Raw genomic sequence first — 24,886 nt, forward strand, 5'->3', positions numbered from 1 at the left:
GTGCTTACGTGCTCCTTTCCCCAGGGCTCGACTCCCACCCTGATGCACCACAAATGTTCGAGGTCCAACATCTGCTTACTAATGAGCAACCGATCTTATCTTGTTAGAGCACTAAGGTGCTTGAGAGCTTGTCTCCAGGCTGCAAAACATCTCTAGGCCAGCCAGGAGACTGTCCCGCTCTCAGTGTTTCCCTCGAGAATGGGCAACTGTACTTATAAGCATGGTGCTGTCTCCTACAAACCAGAGCCCAGGAGTTTCAGGTTGCATGAGCTATAATGATGCCACTGCATTCTAATCCGGCAATAAAGTGAAACCCTGTCTCAAGGGAAAAAAGAGAGAGAGAGAAATTCATGCAAAAAATTCAGTTACTGACTAGCTCTTAGAGGAAGTCTTTGTGCATTGTCTGTTGCCTTGGGAACCAACAATAGTCTTACTGACTGTTGGGGCTGCCATAGAGCTGGGCCTGAGGCTTCTTGTGGAGCCAAACGCAGCCAGCTGGCTGCTGGATGAGTCTGACTGCGAGTTACCTGAAATTGTAGCCAGGGTATAAAGACTCATTGGTGGTCTTGTCATCTAGGCGACGGAAACTGTATTTGGGATGGCAGTGATGGAACCATCTGTCCAGGTTACAGTCCCAGTAGATCTCAATGCCCATGATTCCACCCTGGGGAAGTCAACAGGAGATAGTCTCTATGTCTGCTGGACGTGCATAGCAGTGATCACTGAAGGAAATGTTTTCTTTTCAAGGAAAAATGCTGATTAAAGGCTTCAGAGCCACAAGTGCAGCCCTGTCCAACTTGCACAAGCACTACCATGGCAGCTGCAGTGGGTCTCCTCTTGTCTGGGACACGTAGCCCTTAGGCTTATTTTCCTAAAACATAACTTGCTACAAACTACCCCTGCACTCAAACATCTCTATTGGTCCCCTCATTAAAGATTAAGTCAAAACCTATTAGGGCACCCCATGAAATGTCTTCTCTGCTTTATCTCCCAATATTCCCCTAAGGAAAGCTCCTTTGCAAATGTGATTAAATTAAGATTTTGAGAGAGAAGATTATCCTGGATTATCCAGGTGGCCGTTAAATGCCCCTCTTGTAAATGCCTTTACATTTATAAGAGGGAGGTTTGACACAGATAAGGAGTCACTGTGACCACTGAAGCAAGATGTTAGACTGCTGCTTTTGAAGATGGAGGAAGGGCCTATGAACCAAGAAATACAAGGAATGCAGCTCTAGGAGGTAGAAAAAGCAAGGAGGTGGATTCTCTCCTAGAGCCCCAGAGGCAGCCTGGTCCTGCTGACACTTTGATTTCTGCTCAGTGAAATAAAATTCAGACTTTTGATCTCCAGAAACATAAGAAAATATGTGTACTTTTAAGCCACCACGCTTCTGGTAATTTGTTACAGCCAGCCACAGGAAACTAGTACACCAACGAGCTCGCTCACAGGGTGGTTGTGGGGTTTGATGAGATAATGTAGATAAAGGTCCTGGTGCTGAGCATGGATTTACTAAATGCTCACTAAATAAGTATATTACGAAGACCCAGTGGCCCAGCGGCCCGGCCAGTTGACATCCTCCATCTCCTGATACACACACTTATCCACAACCCGCTGTACAAAAACACCACTAACCTGTATTGCGACATCTGAAAAATTATCTCCTGTTTCTCGGAAGATATCTCCTAGTCGGAAGATGGGACACTGTGGATTCTGAGTCTTATGAAAGGTACATGAGATATTTAAACCTGGCAAGATGTTTCTCCTGTGAATAATTAAAAGCAAAGAAACAAATAAACATCTCTATTGAAAACAGAGCCACCTGTTTCACAGGAGTGAGCTGGTGTAGTAGCGAAGGCTCTGTCATGGCCCCAAATGATCTCTGCCTCCTGAGGATCCTTGGCTAGTGTCCTCTCACATTGTACCATGGTTGGTCTCTGTGACCAATAGCAAATGGCAAAGCGATGGAGTGTTGCTTCAAAAGACCGTGGCTTCCGTCTTGGTTACTCTCTTGCTTGCTTGGTCTGTCTCACTTGGATCACTTGTTTTGGAGGAAGCCAGCAGCCATGTCCTAAGAAGGACACTTAAGCAGCCCTAGGGAGAGGTTCGTTTGGTGAGGAACTGAGCCCTCCTGTCAACAACCACATGAGTAAGCTTGGAAGAGGATTCTCCAGCCCCAGTCTCGAGGATTCTTGAGACTACTGCCACCCCAGTTGATGGCCTGAATGCAACCTGAGAGGCACTAAGCCAAAGCCAAATCATTCCCAGATTCCTGGGAGACAATAAACATTTGTCATTTTGAGCTTCTGTGTTTTGTGATAATTTGTTATACAGTAGTAGATAACTAATACAGCCAGCCATCCTGGCCACTTACGTGGTGTAGTTGTGGCCAGGGAAGTCAATATTGTTCTTGATGAGCACAGTGAAGTTTTCAGCACTGTTCAAGAGTGCAGGCCTGGGAGGGAGAAATGCAGAATGCAGTGACTACAAGGACTGAGGGAGTCCGTGCACCAGTAGGATCAGAGACTTCTGGTTTCTTACTTTGGTCCTGGGGTGAGTGAAAAGAAATGGATATAGAAACCCAGTGGGCAAAGCCTTCTAAAATTGGCTGGGTGCCTTGGCTCACTACTGAAATTATACCACTTTAGATGGCTAAGGCAAGTGGATTGCTTGAGCTCAGGGGTTCAAGACTAGCCTGAGCAAAAGCAAGACTCTTTCTCTACTAACAATTGAAAAACTAGCCAGGCATCATGGCAGGTGCCTATATTCCCAGCTACTTGGAAGGCTGAGGGAAGAGGATTGCTTGAGCCCAAGAGTTTGAGGTTGCTGTGAGCTATGATGACACCATAGCACTCTATCCAGAGTGACAGAGTGAGACTCTGTCTCAAGAAGTAAAAATAACAATTTTTTAAAAAACCTTCCAAAATTCTCCATAAAGTCTTTCCAACTTCTCCAAGAAGGACAATGATTTCTTCCTTCCTGAGACCCAGTGACACTTTTCACACTCTAAGATAATTATACATTCGGATATGTGCAGTGGTTGGGACCTGCTCCATGTCTGAAACTTCTCATATGTAACTTGAAATTTAATGTAGTCTCTTGTATATAGTCAAATAAATATCTAACACCTACTATGTGGTGATGGATGCACTGAATGAATGGTTGAATGAGCCAGCTAATGAAAGGTTAAATGAGCTAATTCATGTGACATATGAGAAATTGAAGTTCAGGGAGTTGCTTGCCCAGTGTCACATCAAAATGCAGCCGAGGGGCAGGCACACTTATCTAATGAGTGAGTTGATAGTAGAGCTGGAACTGAAAACCACCACCAATCAAGGGGCCCCTTGTCTTAAACCAAGGGCTAGTTGAGTGTAGGCTGCTGTCCCACTCAGATCTGGGAAATTCCTTCTGTGACAAAGAATGTTCCCTGACCTAGCAATGAACCTGGGTGGAGCCATTAATGATTGGGGGCCGGAGAAAATGATGCTGCTTAGTGCACCCAGCAGGGGAACCTTTGCCTGAGCTTTCCACAGGCCAACTTGAGGCAAATTTCTCTTTGTCTCATAGATTCAGAGGGAATGGTCCTAAGTCTCACTGGTCTAGAAGTAGCTGTCCAATTGGTAGCCAACAGGCATATATGGCTATTTAAATTTGAATTAAATTACATTAAAAATTCAGTTGCTCAGCTGGGTGCCCGTAGCTCACCAGTAGTCCCAGCTATTCAGAGACTGAGGCAAGAGAATCGCTTCAGCTCAGGTTGCTATGAGCTGTGATGCCACACCACTCTACCAAGGATGAAACAGTGAGACTGTCTCAAAAAAAAAAAAAAAAAATTCAGTTGCTCATTTGGGGTACCCACTTTGTAAGTACTCAATAGCCACATGTACCTAGGGCTACCATTTGGACAGTGCAGGAACAAAACATTTCCACCACTGCCTAAAGCTCTATTGGAAGTGCTGATCTGGAACCACCACACTTCTAGGGGCAGATCATGTATATGCATGTGTGAACACATATAGTGCTATGCCATAGTGCTATGCCAGGCATGGACTCACTTTACAATAATTGGACAAGTATCATCTCATTTAATCCTTATAACAGCCCTGTGAGGTAGGTGAAATTATTATTCTCAGTTTACACCTGAGGATACTGAAGCTCAGAGGGGCCCAAGGTCACATAGCAAAAGTGTATCACAGCTAGGATTTGAATCCAGGTCTTTCTAACTATTCTCTGCTGAAATGCATTGGTGCTTCTGAGATTTAATATTTCGACCTTGTATGTTGAAGGGAAGAATCAATACACAGGACCACTAAATCTGTATGTTACTGTGAGCAGCATTTTTTTTTTTTTTTTTTTGAGACAGTCTCACTCTGTTCCCCAAACTAGAATGCCATGGCTTCACCGTAACTTGCAGTAACCTCAAACTCCTGGGCTCAAGTGATACTCTTGCGTCAACCTCCTGAGTAGGTGGGACTACAGGTGCCCACCGCAATGCCCAGCTAATTTTTTTTTTTTTGAGACAGTCTCACTATGTCACCCTCAGTAGAGTGCCGTGGTGTCACAACTCAAGTAACCTCAAACTCTTGGGCTTAAACAATTCTCTTGCCTCAGCCTCCCAAGTTAACTGGGACTACAGGAGCCCGCCACAATGCCCAGCTATTTTTTGGTTGTAGCTGTCATTGTTGTTTGGCAGGCCCAGGCTGGATTCAAACCCGCCAGCTCCAGTGTATGTGGCTTGCGCCCTAGCCACTGAGCTATAGATGCCAAGCCTGGTCTCAAACTCTTGAGCTCAAGCAATCCTCCCACCTCAGCCTCCCAGAGTGTTAGGATTACAGGTGTGAGCCACCATACCCTGATGACTGTGAGCATTTAATTTGAGAAAACTTCTCTCCTCCTCTTTCTCTTCTTTCCTATCCTTAATTGTTCAGTAAGGACACTAAGCATTCAGAATGGACCCTCCTGTGGCACTAATGAAGGCATCTGGAAGTGCCCTGCTGAGGTAGCCAGGAGGGCAGGGTCACTCAAGGGTGCTCAGAGTAGTAGATATACCACCTGATACAGAATTATTTCAGTATTTTAACACCCAGTATGGCCCTCCCAAACATACTGGTTTCTGCCAAGTAGTGTGACTAGCACAGGGGTCCCCAAGGGCTTTGTGAGGCTGCACTGAGAAGGGAAAGTCCTGGCAAGGCCTTGTCTGGTCACTGCTGATGGTCACTGTGTTTGCTTCCCCCATGGACCCCCATGCAACTCACCGGGGAGCCTCCTGTGCTGCCTCAATGGGACACCAGGCAGCAACTTCACAGGTCTTCTGGTTCCCTTTATACACTACACACCGTCCAGTCTGGATTCCTACAGGGGTTGAGGGGTTGTAGTAGCACAGATGTGAAAGAATCATGGAGAAGAAGGTCCCCAGGAGGGTCAGCACCCTCAGGTTCCATGAAACCCCATCCTGACCACAGATGTACACAGGGCAAAGTAAACGAGCAAAACAGTAAACAGTAAGTTGTTTTTTTTTTTTTTAAGAGACAGAGTCTCAGTAGAGTGCGATGGTTTCACGGCTCACAGCAACCTCCAACTCGTAGGCTTAGGCGATTCTCTTGCCTCAGCCTCCTGAGTAGCTGGGACTACAGGCGCCCACCACAATGCCCAGCTATTTTTTTGTTGCAGTTTGGCTGGGGCTGGGTTTGAACCCCCCACCCTTGGTATATGGGGCTGGCACCTTACCCACTGAGCCACAGGCACCGCCCACAGTAAGGTTTTTTTAAAAGTCCCAGAGAAAGCACAGAAAGACTGGATTCTGCTAGCTTTCTTGGTTTCTTACAAGAAAAGATGTTTAGACTTGGTGCCTGTAGCTCAGAGGCTAGGGCGCCAGCCATATACACTGGAACTGCCAGGTTCGAATCCAGCCAGGGCCTGCCAAACAACAATGACAACTACAACCAAAAAATGTCTGGGCATTGTGGTGGGTACCTGTAGTCCCAGCTACTTGGGAGGCTGAGGCAAGAGAATTGCTTAAGTCCAAGAGTTTGAGGTTGCTGTGAACTGTGACTCCACGGCACTCTACCTTGGGCCACATAGTGAGACTCTGTCTCAAAAATAAAATAAAATAAACAACTAAAAAAGAAAAAATGTCTGGCCGGGTGCAGTGAGTCATGGGAAGCCAACACAGCAGGATCACTTGAGCTCAGGAGTTTCAGCTCAACCTAAGCAAGAGCAAGACCCTGTCTCTACCAAAAACAGAAAAATTAGCCCAGTGTGGTGGCAGGTGACTGTAGTCCCAGCTACTCAGGAGGCTGAGGCTGGAGGATTGCCTGAGTCTAGGGGTTTGAGGTTATAGTGAGCTATGACCCACAGCTCTCTAGCCTGGGCAACAGAATGAGATTCTGTCTAAAAAAAAAAAAAAAGCAAAAAACAAAAACAGAAAAAGCCTGATATTGCAGCTAAACAGGGTGTTCTCTCACCCGGTATAAATGGACCAGAACATGGCTTCTCAAAGGAAGCTCCTTTGAGGTTGCACAGCCTGTCCAGGGATGCCTGGAACCATGGAATAAACATGGTACTTCTCCTGGAGCATCAGGAAGATTAAGAAATTTCCAAGGGAGAATTAATTTATTAGAAATTAATGTTAATTTCTTGATCATTCATATTACTGATCTCTATACCAACTCAAATACACTATTTAGAATAGTATGCAGCATGCATATGCCTGTGTGTGTTATAACCACTCATGAGTTTTCCTTTTTTATGCTTTTTTCTTTTTTTATTTTCAGGTGCCTTTTTAAGTGAAAACCTGCAAGAAGGAAATTCTGCAGGTTAATATGAGTATTGCTCCCAGATGCCCCCTGGAGGTACAAGGTCATGCACCTCAACTATTCAGAAAATTCAGGGGGAAAGTTAGTATACTCTGATGATGCAATGACCCATATGATTTTTCTACTTATTCGAACACTAAACTTGCTAGGTTTTCATGAGTTTCTCTCACTGGGAAATTGGAATCACAGTCATAGCCAACAGTCTCTTGGGGACAGAGCCAAGGCACAGAGCAGATACTGGCTTGCAAATAATGATGGTGGAAGAAGGCAGCTGAGAGCCAAAGGCTAAAGACCAGAACTGTGCATCATGAATGTCGCTAAGACGCCAGACCATCCACACCTAGGGTCTCAGGAAAAAAAATAGAAAGTACCTTTGCTCTGTGGGTCCATCCATCCCTTTTTACAACCCCGGTCAGAGGAACAGAGCGTCCTACGAGTGGGATACTGCAGGGAGAAGGACAAGTTAGGGGGGAGTGAGTGGTGTGTGCTACCAAGATATCGAGAAGTGGAAGTCTATAGCCACACAAAATGTTGTACGTGAATGTTCACAGTAGTGCTACTCACAACAGCCAAAAAGTAGAAACAACCGTCATGTCCACCGATGAATGAATGGACAAACAAAGTGTAATGTATTCATACATGGAATCTTAATCAGCCATAAAAAGGATGAAGTAGGGCGGCGCCTGTGGCTCAGCGGGTAGGGCACTGGTCCCATATGCTGGAGGTGGCGGGTTCAAACCCACCCCCGGCCAAAAAAAAAAAAAAAAAACCACAAAAAAAAAAAAGGATGAAGTACTCATACATGCTGCAGCATGGATGAACCTTGAAAATGTTAAGTGGAAGAGGCCAGTCACAAAAGGCCACATACTGTATGATTTAATTTATATAGAATGTCCTGAATAGGCAAATCTATAGAGACAGAAAGCAGATTGTTGGTTGCCAGGGTCTGGGAGGAGAGGGAGTAGAGATTTATTGTTAATAGGGATGGAGTCTCCTTTGAGGGTGATAGAAATATTCTGGAATTGGGATGGCACCTATGGCTCAAAGGAGTAGGGCGCCGGCCCCATATGCCGGAGGTGGAGCGTTCAAACCCAGCCCTGGCCAAAAAAAAAACTGCAGAAAAAAAAAAGAAATATTCTGGAATAGTGGTGGTGGTTGCACAACTGTGAGTAAACCAAAAACTTTTGAATTGTACACTTTAAAATGGTGAATTTTATGATATGTGAATTATATCCCAATAAAAATGAAAAATAAAGAAAAATTTGAAAAGCAGATGTCCGGACAGTCAGCGACCACTTTCAGGAAGGGTTCTTGGGGTAGAGGACAGGTGGTCTAGTCCAAGTGGCCCTTTGGCTGCAGGACTAAGTGGTGCAGACAGGTGCAGAGACTCAGTGGGACATGTGGAACTGAGGGACATCAGCCAGCACACTCTCCTGGCCTGAGAAAACAAGGCCAGTCAGGTTTCAGGGCTGAAGGACAGAATAAGGATAAGAGAAACGAGACACTCGGTTTATGCAGATTTGACTTCTATTTTGTAGGGAGTAGGCTTAATGGCTAGTCTTATGGAAGCCAGAATATGACATTGGTATGAAATAACTTTTGCTTCTTGCTCTCTCTCCAGTTTGTGGCTTTTATAGCAATTCAGGGTGAGGATCTAGGTCTTGAATCCACGTACACCTGGGTTTTGTAATAACCGTACAATTTTCTAGCCGAGTGACCTCAGCCAAGTCATTTTACCTCTCTTTCTGAGTCTTGTATGGTTGTTGTGAAGGTTAAAAGGGGTTTAGCACATAATATTTGCTCAATGAACTTTTCCTTTTTTTTTTTTTTTGAGATAGTCTTAAGCTGTCACCCTCGGTAGAATGCTCTGGCGTCACAGCTCATCGCAACCTCAAACTCTTGGGCTTAAGCAATTCTCTTGCTTCAGCCTCCCAAGTAAGTGGGACTACAGGTGCCCGCCACAACACCTGGCTATTTTTTTTTTTGTTGTTGTTATAGTTGTCATTGTTGTCTTTAGTGGCTGGGGCTGGGTTCAAACCCGCCAGCCCCAACGTATGTGGCCGGCGCCCTAGCCACTGAGCTAGGGCGCCAAGCCATCAATGAACTTTTCTTATAGTTTTCAAACTCTCTCATGATCTCTTTCCTTCCCAGGCTGCCTTCTTCTTATCACCCAGCATGCCCCTGGTCTCTTTCCCTGTGATCTTCCGAATTAAACTGTGAACCCTTTAATTGCAAAACCTGAGTCATATCTTTGTAACCCAAGTGCCTGACACATAATAGGTCCTGTTAAATATGCAATGAAGGAATAAATGAATGGTCATTCACTGTGGCTCATGGAAAGTTATATTATTTTCATTATCAACTGGAAATAGTTCTTAGGAAAGAAGAGATACCAATTCTGTTTTGCTCTCCAAAAGAAATTCTAAAAAACAAAACAATACCCCTATTAGGTTTGTTTTAATCTCTTTGGACATTGTTGCACAGATTAAATACGTCCACAGCTCTCTCTCTCCCCTCCTCTCTTCTCCTCTCTTTTCTCTCTCTCTCTCTGTCTCAGTCTCTCCTCTCTCTCTCTCTCCCCCTCTCTTTTTCCTCTCTCTCTCTTTTCTCCCCTCTCTCTTCTTTTCTCTCCTCTTTGGTGCTGTTCTGCTGCATTCCTCCCTCACCAATAAAAACCTTTTGTACAAGCAAAAATATATATATATATATATGTCCACAAATGTTTGGTCACTCTCCCACATTGAGAGGTAGAGAATTTCCCCCTCTTTTTGAAACTAGGCTTGTGTTGTGACTGCATGACCAACAGAAGAATGACTAGTTTGCGTCTTAAAGAGTGGAGAGCAGGACTGTGAAGGGACAGAACAGGACAAATACAGTTTGATAGAGAAGAAAATTTTGAGCTTCCCCTACCCAGAAAGAGGTAGGGGAAGGTCAAGAGTGTGGAGAGGGCAAAGCCACATTGGGAAAGACTGCTGGGGAGTGGGGAGGGAGTCGTGGGGACATATGCACCTGATACAGAAGCTAAAACTCTTAAGAAGTGTGGTGAACAGGCAAACAAGCTGCTTGGCAGTGTTTCCCAGGACTGGCCATGCACATGGCTCACTGTGGATCATGATAGAAAAAGATATGAATGAGGACACATAGCTTCTAATCTGGGCTCTGCCTCCAGCAAGCTGTGTGACCCTGGAGAAGTCATTTAACCCCTCTGAGTCTGTGTTCTGACCAGTAAAATGGGGCTGTGAATGCCGTTATCCTCCTAAAGTCTATCGTCCTAAAGTCGTGAGGCTCAAATGAAATGTGAAGTGTGCAAATGCCAGTAATCATTGTTGTCATAGCTGCGAAGGGACCAATGATGGAAAGAGCAAGGCTGCAGTCTGCAGGGCCATGGAGAGACCTGCACTGTCTTCTCTCCCGTCTTGCATTCAGCCCAGCCGTACCTCACAAAAAAGCAGAGGCTCAGTAATTATTTGCAGCTCAAATATACCGAGAGTCCCAATTTCCATTTCCTCCTAATTGTGCCTCCTCTAGGAACTCTCATCACCTATTCAAGCGATTTCCGGTCCCCTCTTTACCTCCGGACACAACCGCTGCTCTTGGCCTTCTGTCTTGAGAAAGTTTGTCATCACAAAGAAGGAGTTCCCCTGCAGAGAAAAAAGACAGGTGAAGGGAAATGTGAGGTCTTTGAAAAGAAAACTAATTATGATAATCCAGCTTGCTAAGTGCCTGGGGGCGAACCTTTCCATTTTTCTAAGCTTCTAGAAACCAGAGTCTGCGGGCAACTTGGAATATGCCCAGTACTTAATATCAAAGCCTGATGAGCTGCCCTGCTGAGCCGAGGGAGAGCAAAGGAACATTCAAATGGTGAAGGAGTCATTTTCCATTCTAGCCTCAAAAGCAGCCTTTTCATTTTTTTTTTTTTTTTTACATAATCAAATCCCATTAAGTTGAAATTCAAGAGACCTGTGGAGTGGGAGTAGGCGAGCAGACATCATGAGAATGCTGTTCACATGAGAATTTTTCAGGACTTAAATTAAAGGGCAATAGGGCAGCCCACCACCTGGGCAATGGCAGGATTTTAATGACCCCTTGTTAAAAACAAACAGCAGCTTTGGCTTTATGGGTTTTTTTGCCAACCTTTCCAGTTCCTCAGGGCTGCAAACACGCCTGCCCTTTTGTCCCTACGGCTCCCTGCCCCATCTGTATTTTGGCATCCTCAGCACCACTTTAATTTCTCTTCTGTGGCAATTCTGCTTTCATTTTCTCTACTTGCAAATTTAAATAGTTGCATGCCTTTTCCCTGTGACACCTTTCCTCTCTTTGTCATTTACATCCTTTCTTTGTGCACAAATGTACCCAAGAATGGGCTCCTGCCACATAAACAATATAGAACAGCTAGTGCCCTCTGGGTAGAAAGTTCTGTGCCCTTCTGAATCTAGGCAGACCTCACCTACTTGGTGGCTGTGCTTCTAAAAAGCTGTGTATAAATGGAGTGTGAGTGAATCAAATCGTGTTTTAAATGCATCAGGCGGGACACGCTTCTATTTTAAGAAACCCTGTAGGACTTGATAAAGCAAAGAATCATCTCCTTTGAGCTGCTGGATCTGACCCAGTTCTGCAGTTTTTAGGTTTTCTCAGTTGGGATTTTTACAGAGCTTTTAAAATAGGACCAACGTTTTTCTGGAGTGAGGCTCTAGGTGACGGTGCCCAGGGATGAGTCCTGGGAGGGTGCTGCCAGGTGCTCACCTGCAAAGGGATGGTGTAATCCGCAGTGTCGAAGACGCTCTGCACCAACTTCTTCACTCCGTTCTCAGTGATCTCCTCTTTCACCTCTGCTATCCCTTTCACCTTGGTATGCACAGAACTGATGACAGGCTCTTTCCTCTGATACAGCTTGTCACTCATCAAAGCAAAGCTAAGTAGCAGACACAGAAAAGCATCAGTGGTCTTCGTGAGAGAGGCACAGTGCAGTGGTTTGGAAGGCCTCTTCCATTCACATCCTAACTCTGCTATGACTTACTTCTCTCTGTGACTCATATTCCTGCTCTGCAAAACGGGAAGCATAGTCATACCAACCTCACGGGATTGTCATGAGGATTAAATGAAATGTGTATGCAGACTCCTTTGTACATAGTGAGCACCCACTTCAGAAAAACTGTTGCCCCCATCGTATTTTTTAATATTGCCTAATATGAAACCTAATTCATAGGGCAGCTTCTCAGAAATAAAGTCCAGCTCCAGGTGGGGCCACCAGCTTTGTCCTCAGGCTCAGGAACACATGTCAGCACCTTCCAATTGAAAACTGTGTCTGGGCTGGGGGAGGTGGATCACGCCTGTAATCCTAGCACTCTGGGAGGCCAAGCCAGGTGGATTGCCTGAGCTCATGGGTTCAAGATCAGCCTGATCTCATAAAAATAGCTGGGCATTGTAGTGGGTATCCATAGTCCCAGGTACTCGGGAGGCCAAGGCAAGAGAATTGCTTGAAGCCCAAGAGTCTGAGATTGCTTTGAGCTGTGATGCTACAGCACACAGCTATTGAGGGTGACAAAGTGAGACTCTGTCTCAAACAACAACAACAAAAAAGGGCCTGGCACTCCTAGCACAGTGGTTACGGCACCAGGGTGGGTTTGAACCCAGCCAGGGCCGGCTAAAACAATGACAACTGCAACAAAACATAGCCGGGTATTATGGTGGGCACCTGTAGTCCCAGCTACTTGGGAGGCTGAGGCAAGAGTATTGCTTGAAGTCCAAGAGTTTGAGGTTGCTGTGAGCTATGACACCATGACACTCTACCAAAGGTGACAAAATAAGACTGTCTCAAACAACAACAACAAAAAACGAAAACTGTGTCTGGTGGGTCAGCCATCTGCTTTTCAGAAATATCCAACTGCTTTATAAATAATATTGATAATAGCAGTTACTCTTTACCGAGCACTTACTATGTGCAAGGGCTCTACTTGCATCTTCTCCTTTAATCCTCATGACAATATGAGATGGTTACTTTGATCATTACCCTTTTGTAGATGAGGGAATGGGCTCAGAGAGATGAAGGAACTTGCCCAAGCCACACAGAGAGACGGTGGCAGAACTGATAGCCCAGAGCCAGCCCTCTTAACCATGTGCTAGACTTGTTCATAGATGACATGGCTCTGCTTCTGGCTTCCTGCCATTTGGTCAGTCTTTAACTGTTAATACTGCTTTTAGAATAGGAATCTAAATTATTATGATGCAGGGAGGGGAGGGAGAAGATGGAAATGATAATTAAAAATAGTAGCTTCTACCCCCATTTATCTGTTTTCCCTGTCTCTTGTTACCTGAATAATTAAAAGAATTTGTTTTAAATGCTTTCTTTACTCAATCAGCATATAATTATTTAGTGCCTTCTGTTTGCCCAGCCCCTGAGTGATAGTGGGAAGTCTAAGTCAACGGCTGCCCATGGGAAGCCCAGAGTGGGCCAAGACTTGGTCCCAGCTGTTTTCAGCCTCGTAGGTGCAGTATAATAACCCACAACTGCACCTCTCCAATCTCATCCTTAGAGACTATGATTCAACAGGTCTAAGGAGTTATCCAGATACCTATATGTATATATTTTTTAAATTTGGCCAGGCGTGGTGTCTCTTACCTGTAATCCCAGCACTTTGGGAGGCTGAGGCAGGAGGATAGATTGAGGCTCAGAGTTCAAGACCCCATCTCTACAAAAAAATTTTTTAATTAGCTGGACATGGTGACATGCACCTGTAGTCTCAACTACTTGGGAGGCTGAGGTGGGAGGATAGATTGAGCCAGGGTGGTCGAAGTTGTAATGAGCTGTGATTACATCACTGCACTCCAGCCTCGGCAATAGAGCGAGACCCCATCTTAAAAGTAAATGAATGAATAAATAGATAAATAAAATCGCAAGAGAAAAGTCTGATCAGGTCTGTCCCAGTCCACTCAGCAAGGGGCAAGGGCAGCAGGAGTTGCCCTGAGAGTGGGGGAGAGCCGGCACCCACAAGGTAAGTTAAACACTGATGGTACTAGTTTCCAGTTGCTGCTGTAACAAATCACCACAATGTTAGTGGCTTCCAATAACATAAATTTATCTTTTTGTAGTGCTGGGAGTCAGATACTTAAAATCAGTCTAATATGGTTAAAATCAAGGTGATAGCATGGTTGGTTCTGGCTTCATGGTAGAATCTGGTCCTTGCTTTCTCCAGCTTCCTGAGGCTGCCTAAGCATTCCTGGGCTCACAGCCTCACAACCTCTGCTTCTGTGCTCACATCTCATTTTTCTGTTTGTTTTTTTTTGAGACGGAGTCTCACCATGTCACCCTTGGTAGAGTGCTGTGGCGTTACAGCTCACAGTAACCTCAAACTCCTGGGCACAAGCGATTCTCTTGTCTCAGCCTCCCAAGTAGCTGGGACTACAGACACCAGCCACAACACTCGGCTATTTTTTTGTTATTGTTATTGCAGTTCTCATTGTTGTTTAGCTGGCCTGAGCCAGCTTTGAACCCTCCTGCCTGGGTGCATGTGGCTGGTGCTGTAAGCACTGTGCTACGGGTGCTGAGCCACATCTCATTTCTCTAACTTTGGCCCTCCTGCCTCTGCCTCTGTCTTATAAGAATCCTTGTGATTACATTGGGGCCACTTGCATAATTAAGGATAATCGTCCCATCTCAAGTTCGTGAACTTAATCACTTCTGCAGCATTCCTTTTGCCATTTAAAATTACATAATCTCAGGTTCCAGGGATTTGGATATGGAGATCTTTAGGAAGCCACAATATGATAGGCTTTTTAAGAGCCCCACAGTTGATCTAACCCCCAGCTTTACTTGAGCAGACCTTAGTGGGTTTTAATTCCTTGCTTCCCACAGCATGGCTGAGATGTCATCTTCACTTCTCCTTCTCTTTTGCTCTTACACGTCTTCTCCATTGTCAGCCAGCACATCTGGAAAGTGCTTCCTCTTCCTACCTTGCCAACTAGCTGTCTCTCCAGTCAGTAAACTCCTCTGAGTGTGGGACTTTTCACACATTCCATTGTATGGAGAGCAGGGAGTGGGTCTTAATCTATTGGTTAACATTTACCAATTAGAGGAAATATAATGGATAAATTAAAGTCCTGGACTTGAGCCCCCAAACCCAATTATGCAAGTGCAAACCACAGACTGTGTAAAAGAGTTGTGCACGTTTCCGATAGCCCTAGGCTCAGATGCATTGATGTTGTATCGTTTTATCCAGTAGAAACCAGTGCTGTTTTCAGCTTTAGTGAGAGAAGTAGAATATTCCACTCTTGGGTAGTGATAGGCCCAGTGACCTACACTCTTGGGCCACAATAGCAACCCTGTGTTGAGGTTTTGTAAGGTGCATTTTAAAAGAAAATCCTTTTTGTTGTTATAAAAGTGTAAATATCACAAAGAAGCACAAAAAACATGAACAGCTTCCAATAGTCTTCCTCCCTGCATTAATTTGTGGGGTTTGTTTGTTTGTTTGTTTGTTGTTGTTTTTTTCAGGCACAACTTTTTTATTTTATTTTTTGTTTTGTTTTTAAATCAGTAAAAGAAACTGGGTCCTAGAAGCTGCAGTGATATAAGCAGCGGCAAGTTTGTGCATTCATTTTTTTTTGTTTTTGTTTAATTGTCACACTGCTGGCAAACCTCATTTGCATGAAATTCTGCACCATACATACACCGTTTCCCCAAAAATAAGACATCCTCCGAAAATAAGACCTACTTACAGGAAAGATAAGATGTCCCCTGAAAATAAGACCTAGCGCATCTTTGGGAACACACCTTAAAATAAGACAGTCTTATTTTCGGGGAAACAGGGTACTAATTGTAGTAAAGTTACCCCCCATCCCAGGAAAAAATAAAACAAAACACTACTCTAGAAGATAATTTTCACTGAAATCTAACCAAACTTTGTTAAGTGGATCGTAACAAGATTATAAATGATATGAAAAATAACATTTTAACATTTGGCCACCAACTTCAAAAAAATGGTTTGCCTGGCGGCGCCTGTGGCTCAGTCGGTAAGGCGCCGGCCCCATATACCGAGGGTGGTGGGTTCAAACCCGGCCCCAGCCAAACTGCAACCAAAAAATAGCCGGGCGTTGTGGCGGGCACCTGTAGTCCCAGCTACTTGGGAGGCTGAGGCAAGAGAATCGCTTAAGCCCAGGAGTTGGAGGTTGCTGTGAGCTGTGTGAGGCCACGGCACTCTACCGAGGGCCATAAAGTGAGACTCTGTCTCTACAAAAAAAAAAAATGGTTTGCCTATACAAATTTTTGTAATTTTCAACAGGAAATATATTCTACCCTCATATGGTCCTCAGAATTAGAGCATAATGAACAGGAAAGAAAAGGAAAAGAATGCAACTACGGCAGAACATCTTGCCAGAAGTAATTAATGAAGGTAGAGTATATGCTAAATACCAAGTGCAGAATTTCATAGGGCCAACAAGATAATAGTCTATATTTTCACTTACACAGGCGAAGTGGATTTTGCAATTACAGTTGCATTAAATGCACCAAATAAAGCTCCTAAAATTGATACTGTAAGGCACCACCTTAAGTTTTCCAGACTGCAGCTGTGCATAATTTTAAAATGGTTTTCTTAAATTTATTTATTTTTTAAAACATAACATGAGGGAAATAAAAAATATAAAAAAAAAAAAAAAAAAAAAAAAAACATAACATGAGGAAGGTGTTAAAACTGGTGTAATAGCTCAATAGAATAAGTATTCCAGATTTGGGGAGGGATGAAGAGGGAGATATTCAGAAACCTTCACCAGAATCCCCCCAACTTGATCATAGTGGATTAATGATGTGCTTTGTGGATGTGGTTAGTCAATGACACCAGCTTGACGGATCTTTCTTTCTGCACCAAATCCCATTGAGTTATCTTGTCCCCTTGGCTGACGAAGAACCATCAGGCGAGGAGCACTGGCATCATCCAGGGTAATGTTCTTCAAGCGATTGACCAACCTATCAGGTCTAGGAGCTGTAACAGCTTTGGGGCCTTCACAGACTCGCCAAACATTACAGGCACAGCACTTGCCAGTGTGCTGATTAAGAATCACTGAGAACTCCACCTCATCTCCTGCCTGTAGCTCAATGCCATCCTGAACTTCTTTCTCATGGAAAAAGAGCTTCTTGCTATCTCCTGCTTCATAGTTAATGAAACCAAACTGATCTTTCACACACTCCACTGTGGCCCTATGCAGGGGTGTGATGTTGTAGGCCATAGTCTGTGCATTTTGGCCCAGGACACACAACTGCAACTTGACACTCTCCCCTTTCTGCAGGCAATCCCCTTTGTTGGCCATCCCAACTATGCCAAATGGATAGACCTCACCTTTCATATCCCCCTCCTCCACAATCTCAATCATTCCTTGGTACTCTGTCTGTGTTGGATCAACACTCCTCAGGGGACAAATGACTTTGCCAGAGTAGACGGTGGGATCAGCTTCCTCAGTAATACCATTCACTGAATGTGTTTTGTTCACTTTTTCGGCACTGACTTTATTGCCTTTGCCTTTGGACAAGCTGTACTCGACCATGTCCCCCAGTTCCAGGCTATCAACATCACCAGAGAACTCACTGTAATGGAAAAAGATTTCCTTATCATGATTGACTGTTTCAATAAATCCAAAATTATCCTTCAGAGTTGCCACATAACCCAAGAGCCTCTTGGAGTTGGAATTATGACCTAAAAGTCGTACACAAGTTGCAATTTGCTGTCCAGGCCTCTGTTTGTCACTAATACTAAATTCAAGCTTATCTCCTATCTGAGAAGAAGTAGATCCTTCCACATCCTTGGCTTGAAAAGCGATAGTCAGTTTCATCCCACAATCATCATAAGCAATAATACCATCCTCAGCCTCCTTCTCTTTGCCTTTATTTCGGCTAGTGGTTTTAGGATTGGAGAAAGTGGCTTCTTTTTCTACAGTGCCCAGAAAAACGATGATCTGAATGGGAATGGAATGAAACCGTGCCCTTGGGAAGTTTTTTAATCCTAATAGCATGATTTCTTTGGGCAGAGAGCATATCAGGAACCACAGTAAACTCCAGTTCATCTGCAATATGGAGCTGGTTCCCATCTAGAATTTCACTGAAGTGGAAGAACATACGAGCATCACGATCCACACACTTGATGAAACCAAAACCATCTCTCATGGCAGCAACCACGCCCATTTCTCTGGCTTCATTAGTGAACTGAAATGTATTTGATAGAACTTCTATATTGGTTGCTCATTCTAATTTGTCACATCGGTCTGTTGAAATATTAAACCTAACATGGTCACCTTCCAGCAGGGTCACCTTGGATTTTGTATCTTTGTCTCCAAAGGGAAGTTCTTTAGGAATCACAAAGTCAACTTTGATGTGTCCTGGCAATGGGTCATTCTGATTTTTACTGGGTACTTTTGGGATAACTTTGGTTACAGTTCCTTCAAAATGTTCAATGCTGTTATCTTCAAAAATGACTGTTCCTTGAGGCAATAGTCTGACATCTGTTGCAACTTCTTTACCATTTCTGTCCTTGATTGTGAATTCCACGTCATCCCCAGGCTGTAAGGTTTCTAGGTCACCCTTAAATTCACTGTAGTGAAAGAATATCTCTTTTACAACATCACCTCTTTCAATAAAGCCAAACGCCTCCTTCATGGCACAAACTACTCCCTGACAGCCGGCTTGTTTCTTTTTCAACAGCATAATGTTACGAGTTCTTACAGCACCAGTATGTTTATTGCTATCAATTACAAAGTTTATTTTATCTCCAGTTTCCAGCTGAACATTCCCTTCGACATCTTTTTTTTTTTTTTTTTTTTTTTTGTAGAGACAGAGTCTCACTTTATGGCCCTCGGTAGAGTGCCATGGCATCACACAGCTCACAGCAACCTCCAGCTCCTGGGCTTACGCGATTCTCCTGCCTCAGCCTCCCGAGCAGGTGGGACTACAGGCGCCCGCCACAACGCCCGGCTATTTTTTGGTTGCAGTTTGGCCGGGGCCGGGTTTGAACCCGCCACCCTCAGTATATGGGGCCAGCGCCTTACCGACTGAGCCACAGGCGCCGCCCTTCCCTTCGACATCTTAAGGGGTGTAAGTCAGATAAAACACTTCTTGTCCATTCTTTCCTTCTTCAGGGAGGATTTCTGGTTTTATCTTCACCAGTTTAACAGCAATCAGTTTCCTAGTCCGCTGGTCATATGATACTTCAAATTCAACTTCATCTCCTACTTTTAAGTCCTGCAGGTTGCCATTATACTGTGAACAGTGGAAGAAAAATCTAGCTTGACGTTCTGGACACTGAATAAATCCGTAAGAGGTTAACAGTTTTTCAATAACCCCAGTTTCACGCAGTGCTGCTGAAGTACCATTGGGGTATCCATTGTGTCCATTGTTGTGGAGAAGGTTTGGATCAAAGCTCATCTCTCAGTGATAACCAAATATTGCACTTTCAGTAGTATTTGCTGATTCTTCTTTTTCAGCACACGTTTCAAAGGATGAAAGTTGCTAGTATTAAAAAAAAGAGCGAGAGAAAATGATCTATCAAGCTAATAAAGAATACAACTGCTGCTGCACCGGGCAGCACAGTACAGCACTGAAGAAAACAAAGACTACTAACAGCGTTGGGAAGTGCTCTTTCAAAGCTGTTGAGTAGGCACAAACTTCTTGTTTCAGATCAAGTGTCGTGTCTTCAACTTAAGTGTACTCTTCTTTGGTCTTGTTGGTTGTTACAAGGTTTGTTCCTTGCCTGATCTGAACTTGAAGCAGCAGTTTCAGGTGGTAAAGTCTGTTCTGTTACACTTCATACCCAACACGCCCCATCTCTAGCACTGCCATAAGCAGCACGGTCTGGTGTTGTTTGTTTGTTTTGAGACAGAGTCTTGCTCTGTCTCCCAAACTAGAGTGCCATGGCATCATGATAGCTCACAGCCACCTCAAACTCCTGGGCTTGTGTGATCCTCCTGCCTCAGCCTCCTGAGTAGCTGGGACTACAGGCACGTGCCACCAGGCCTGACTAATTCATCTATTTTTAGTAGAGAGAGGGTCTCTCTCTCTTGCTCAGGTTGGTCTTGAACACCTGGCCTCAAGCACTTCTCTTGCCTTGGTCTCCCTGAGTGCTAGGATTAAAACTGTGAGCCACAGTGCCTGGCCATGTTTTCTACAATTTATGATTTGACATCTTAGGGGACCAATCTGGCTGGGAAGAAGTTGACCCTCCTGTGGATAATTATTGTATTATCTTATAATAAAGATAGATTTATGATATATAATCATTTTTCATGACTATAGAGTATTCTGGTGTTTAGACTGAACATATGAAACTGCCCATTTTGTAGACCATAACTGTGGAATACAGCCAAGTCCATATGCCTCAACCTGAGGTATATTATCATGATTTTCCAAGCAGTTTCTTATGAATGGATATATAACTAGAAGCTTTGTTCAATTTTCCCTATTATAAACATTTTTCGATGTCCCTAATATAGTCCTTATTATATACCAACCATTCTTCAAATATTTTACTAACATACTAACATATATTAACTCTTTCAATCCTCATTCCCCCCACCAAACTAATGAATGGAAACAACCCTATAAGGAAGGTAGTAGCTTGAGGCCAGGTGTTCAAGACCACCTAATAGATGACCAAACTGTAGCATGAACAAAGTGAGAAACTTCTCCAAGGTCACATGGGAAATAGCAGCATCAGATTTGAACACAGTCATCTGACTCCACAGCCTCGGTTCTCACAAATGCTATGGTAAACAGAATTCTTTTTAAAATTTCCTTTTCAAATGTTCATTGCTGGTGTATAGAAACTCAGTTATTTTTTTTCTTTTTGAGACAGAGCCTCAAGCTGTTACCCTGAGTAGAGTGCTGTGGCATCACAGCTCACAGCAACCTCCAACTCTTGGGCTTAAGCGATTCTCTTGCCTCAGCCTCCCAAGTAGCTGGGACTATAGGTGCCTGCCACACGCCTGGCTGCTGTTGTTTTTTTTTTTTTTTTGGTTGCAGTTGTCATTGTTGTTTAGCAGGCCCAGGCCAGGCTTGAACCCACCACCTTTGGTGTATGTGGCCAGTGCCCTACTCACTGAGCTATGGGCACCGAGCCTATTTATTTATTTTTTCTGAGACAGAGTTGCAAACTGTCTGTCACCCTGGATAGAGTGCCATGGCATCATGGCTCGGCAGGGGTCCTCAAACTATGGCCCGTGGGCCACATGAGGCGGTGTGATTGTATTTGTTCCCATTCTGTTTTTTTACTGCAAAATAAGATATGTGCAGTGTGCATAGGAATTTGTTCATAGTTGTTTTTTTTTTTTTTAACTATAGTCTGGCCCTCCAATGGTCTGATGGACAATGAACTGGCCCCCTGTTTAAAAAGTTTGAGGACCCCTGGTACAGTAACCTCCAACTCAGGCTCACGTGATCCTCTTGCCTCAGTTTTTCTATTTTTAGTAGAGATGAGGTCTTGCTTTTGCTCAGGCTGGTCTCAAACTTGTGAGCTGAAGCAATCCACCCGCCTTGGCCTCCCAGAGTGCTGGGATTACAGGCGTGAGCCTCCGTGCTCAGCCGTATACCACCTTTAAAGAGGGGCTTGACAAACCAGAGGGTGGACATGTGAACTTGGCTAGGCAACATGTTAGGGGAACACAGCCAGAAGGATTGAGGAAATTAGTTTGAGGAAGAGGAGAGACATTAATGTGCAGCCATGTAAAGGGTTATCAACTAGAAGAAGGAACGTAAGGCAGAACTCTAACCGAAGGTGAAAGTTGTAGGGAGATAGATTTGGGTTTGATACAAGGAAGAAATGTTTAATAACTAGACAGTCCCAGCAAAGAACAGGTTCTGCCATGGTTGCTAGTTGGTAATGATGATGATGATAATTTCCATTTATCTCATCAACTTCTCCCTCTCTCCTGTCTCCTCTCTAACTACATTTTAACATCATTTCTCATCTTAAAAATAACCCCCCTCCCCTTGATCCCACCTTTTCCTACCACCACTCCATGTCTCTCTTTTTGTAGCCAAGTCCCTTGAAAGAATGAGTCACCACATCCATTTCCGCATCTCCATTCACTCCTCCACCCACTCCAGTCTGGCTCCCACCCCCACCACTTCTCTAAGGCCTCTTCTGCCAAGTAAACAACATCGTCATTGCCACTAAATCCAACACACATGTCACAGATCTGATCTTCCTGGAACTGTCAGCAGTAGCTGACACTGCTAACCCTATACCACTTCTCTCTACTTCTTCCCTTAGCTTCCAGGAATTCTCTTTCTCTCTTTCTCCCTTTCTTCCTTTCAACAGGGTCTCTCTCTCTCACCCAGGCTAGACCACAGCGATGTCATCATAGTTCATTGCAACCTCCAACTTCTGGGCTCAAGTGATCCTCCTGCCTCAGCCTCCCAAGCAGCTAGGACTCCAGGTACAGGCTACCACATCTGGCTGATGTTTTTCTATTTTTTGTAGAGACAGAATCTCACTATGTTACCCAGGCTGGTCTTGAACTCCTGGCCTCAAGCAATCTTCCTGTCTTGGCCTTCCAAAGTGCTAGGATCACAGGTGTGAGCCACCGTACCCAGCCTACATTCTCACTTTCTTTGGATCTCTGGGGCTACTCCTCAGAATCCTTTTGGGGCTTCTGTACCCTGACCCCTTGAAGTGCTCATCAGGGGTCTGTTCTAGGCTCTCTTGCTTCTTCATCTGTGCCTTCTATTGCTGGTCACTTGCAGCTATTTCCATGGCTGTAGTTGCCATTTATGTGTCGGTGATACATAAATCTCTATGACCAGCTCAGATTAATCTGTCCAATTACACATTCAACATCTACATTTGTGTGTCCCATAAACACCTCCAACTCAATGCCTTCAGTTCTGAATTCACCTTTCATCCAAAATTGGCTTTTTCACCTGCATTTCTTAACCCAATAAGTTGTTCCACCACTCATGAGTTGCCCAACCCAGAAACATGATATACTCTTTGACTTAGGCTCTCCCTCAGTCCCCTTCAGCCACTTAATTGCCAGATGCTATTGTTTTATTTTCCTAATGTTACTCAAACCTGTCTACTTCTCGCCTATGCCTCCATCATGTCAGTCCACGTTACCATCAGCTCTCATCTGGATAGCTCAGTAGTCCCTTAAATGGTCCCCCCTCCTCCAGCCTAACTCTTACCCCGCCCACTCTCTACATTAGTGAGAGTATGGACTCTGGAGTGACACATTTGGGTTCAGTCTTGGCTCTACCACTTACTAGCTACATGAGGTCACTATGTGACCTTGAGCAAGTTACTTACTTTTTTTTTTTTAGAGACATAGTCTCATTTTGTCACCCTCAGTAGAGTGCCATGGCATCACACAGCTCACAGCAACCTCCAGCTCCTGGGCTCAGGGCGATTCTCTTGCCTCAGCCTCCCGAGTAGCTGGGACTACCGGCGCCCGCCACAACGCCCGGCTATTTTTTTGTTGCAGTTTGGCCGGGGCTGGGTTTGAACCCACCACCCTCGGTATATGGGGCTGGCGCCCTACCCACGGAGCCACAGGCGCCACCCTACTTACCTTTTTTGAGGCATCATTTCTTCTTCTATAATAAGGGATATTAGTATTAGATTGGGGAAGGTTTTCTAGTACTAAACAATAGAATCCACTCTGCCAAAGAAAGAAGAAGTAAGCTTGTCTAGAAGAGAGAAATCTGCAGAGACACAGGGTAGAGCAGTTGCTTCCTGGGCTATGCGACCGCTGAGGGTGGGGTGGGGAGTGACTGCCTGTGTGTGTGAGGGGTCTTACTGGGCTGATGAAATGTTCTCAAACTGGACTGTAGTGGTGATTGCACAACTTGCTAAATTTACTAAAGTGCTTGGTAAATTTACCAAAGTGCTTGGATTATAGGTGCCACCAAGCCTGGCCAAGAAACTATCTTATAGGATTATTTGTGAGGATCAAGTAGGCTAATGTGTGTACATGTCACACGCTAAGAACAGAACCTGCCACGTGCTAATACCTCGGCAGTATTCAGTACATGTGTATTTAAGCCAAATGATCTCTCTAAAATGAAAATATGAGAATAAAACTCAATGTTTTCTGTACATTTGAAAATGTTCTAATAAATGCTAGGGGCTGGAAGACAACTCTCCACGGTTTTTCAGTACCCTCAGGCTGAAGTTCAAGGTGCTCCATAATCTGGGCCCTGCTGGCTTTTCTAGCCCCACCTTGGCCCCGCCTTCTTGGCCATTGTACTCCCCAGCCTGCTGGCACACCTGCAGTCTTGTAAGTCCCATGAATCTTCTCCGTCCTCTTCCTAGCACTATGCTAACAACCCAGGAGGGCTAGCAGGCATGGGCTGGCATCCTCAGAAGCCCATGGCAAAGGAGAGAAGCCTCCGCCATTGCACCTTGAAACAAGAATACTCCACATTAAGGCAGTTTTCATAAGAGCCGTCTGTCTGAAAGGACCATGCTCATTTTTGAGATTATATGCTTCCAGATTTTTATAGTGTTTTGGTGTTATACTGTTAACAAAGTGATGCTTATGGCAGTAGCTGGGGCGTTTTGACTGCTCGTCTTACCAACGCCCTGTTAGTCAGCAATGCCTCTCTCCTCAGTCTTCCTCATGCCAGTAAAAGCCAACATCCTTCACCAGAAACCTGGGGTCATTCTTCCTCTCCTTGCAAATCCATCAGTTATGCTTCCAAAATATATCGCAGTTTTGTCCACACCTCTCCAGTGCCACCCTCCCATTCTAGCCCAAGGTGCCATGTTCTTATATCTGGTGATTCCAGAAACATTCTCACTGGTCCCTCACTGTCATTTCTGCCCACCCCCATCTGTCCTCTGCACAGAGGCCTGTGAGAGCTTCTAGAAACATGAGTCAGATAGTTTCAGACCCCCTGTGTAAGAGTGTGCAGTGGTTTCCTGCAGCATTGAGAATAAAATTCTAGCTCTTACCCTGGTCCACCCTCCTTTGTCCCCAGCTTCCAGACCATGCTGTCTGTCTTGCAGTTCCTATTTTACTCCCAGATCTCTGCATGTTTTGTTCTCTTGGTCCCATGTGTTGTATAGATTCTTCTCCTGCAGGGGTCATCTCTTAAAATGGG

At 44.5% G+C, this 24,886-nt stretch overlaps 1 protein-coding gene and 1 pseudogene across 9 annotated transcripts in view; both read right to left on the reverse strand.

Annotated features, from left to right (window-relative positions):
* The window catches only part of P2RX7 (purinergic receptor P2X 7), a 65,292-nt gene that overhangs the window by 37,053 nt on the left and 3,353 nt on the right, over positions 1–24,886 (reverse strand). For 5 of the 8 annotated variants that reach the window (XR_008379426.1, XR_008379427.1, XR_008379425.1 and 2 more), the window contains exons 2-8: positions 11,554–11,722; positions 10,383–10,451; positions 7,182–7,254; positions 5,251–5,347; positions 2,370–2,450; positions 1,631–1,760; positions 528–664 (exon numbers count right to left, since the gene is read on the reverse strand). Coding sequence is in view for 5 of the 8 variants with exons in the window: in XM_053587255.1 (XP_053443230.1) it covers positions 528–664; positions 1,631–1,760; positions 2,370–2,450; positions 5,251–5,347; positions 7,182–7,254; positions 10,383–10,451; positions 11,554–11,722 (756 nt within the window). In the remaining 3 variants the exon portion in view is untranslated. Of the gene's footprint in view, positions 1–527; positions 665–1,630; positions 1,761–2,369; positions 2,451–5,250; positions 5,348–7,181; positions 7,255–10,382; positions 10,452–11,553; positions 11,723–13,429; positions 13,666–24,737; positions 24,862–24,886 lie in introns of those variants that run through there. The other 3 variants (XM_053587260.1, XM_053587258.1, XM_053587259.1) reach the window with 3 other exon arrangements.
* On the reverse strand, positions 16,476–19,598 carry LOC128583213 (cold shock domain-containing protein E1-like; annotated as a pseudogene). The gene is made up of 2 exons (XR_008379428.1): positions 18,879–19,598; positions 16,476–18,596 (listed from the first exon to the last, which is right to left on the reverse strand). The product of XR_008379428.1 is annotated as a cold shock domain-containing protein E1-like (transcript).

The sequence above is a fragment of the Nycticebus coucang genome, chromosome 4, assembly GCF_027406575.1.
Source record: "Nycticebus coucang isolate mNycCou1 chromosome 4, mNycCou1.pri, whole genome shotgun sequence".
NCBI lineage: Eukaryota > Metazoa > Chordata > Mammalia > Primates > Lorisidae > Nycticebus > Nycticebus coucang.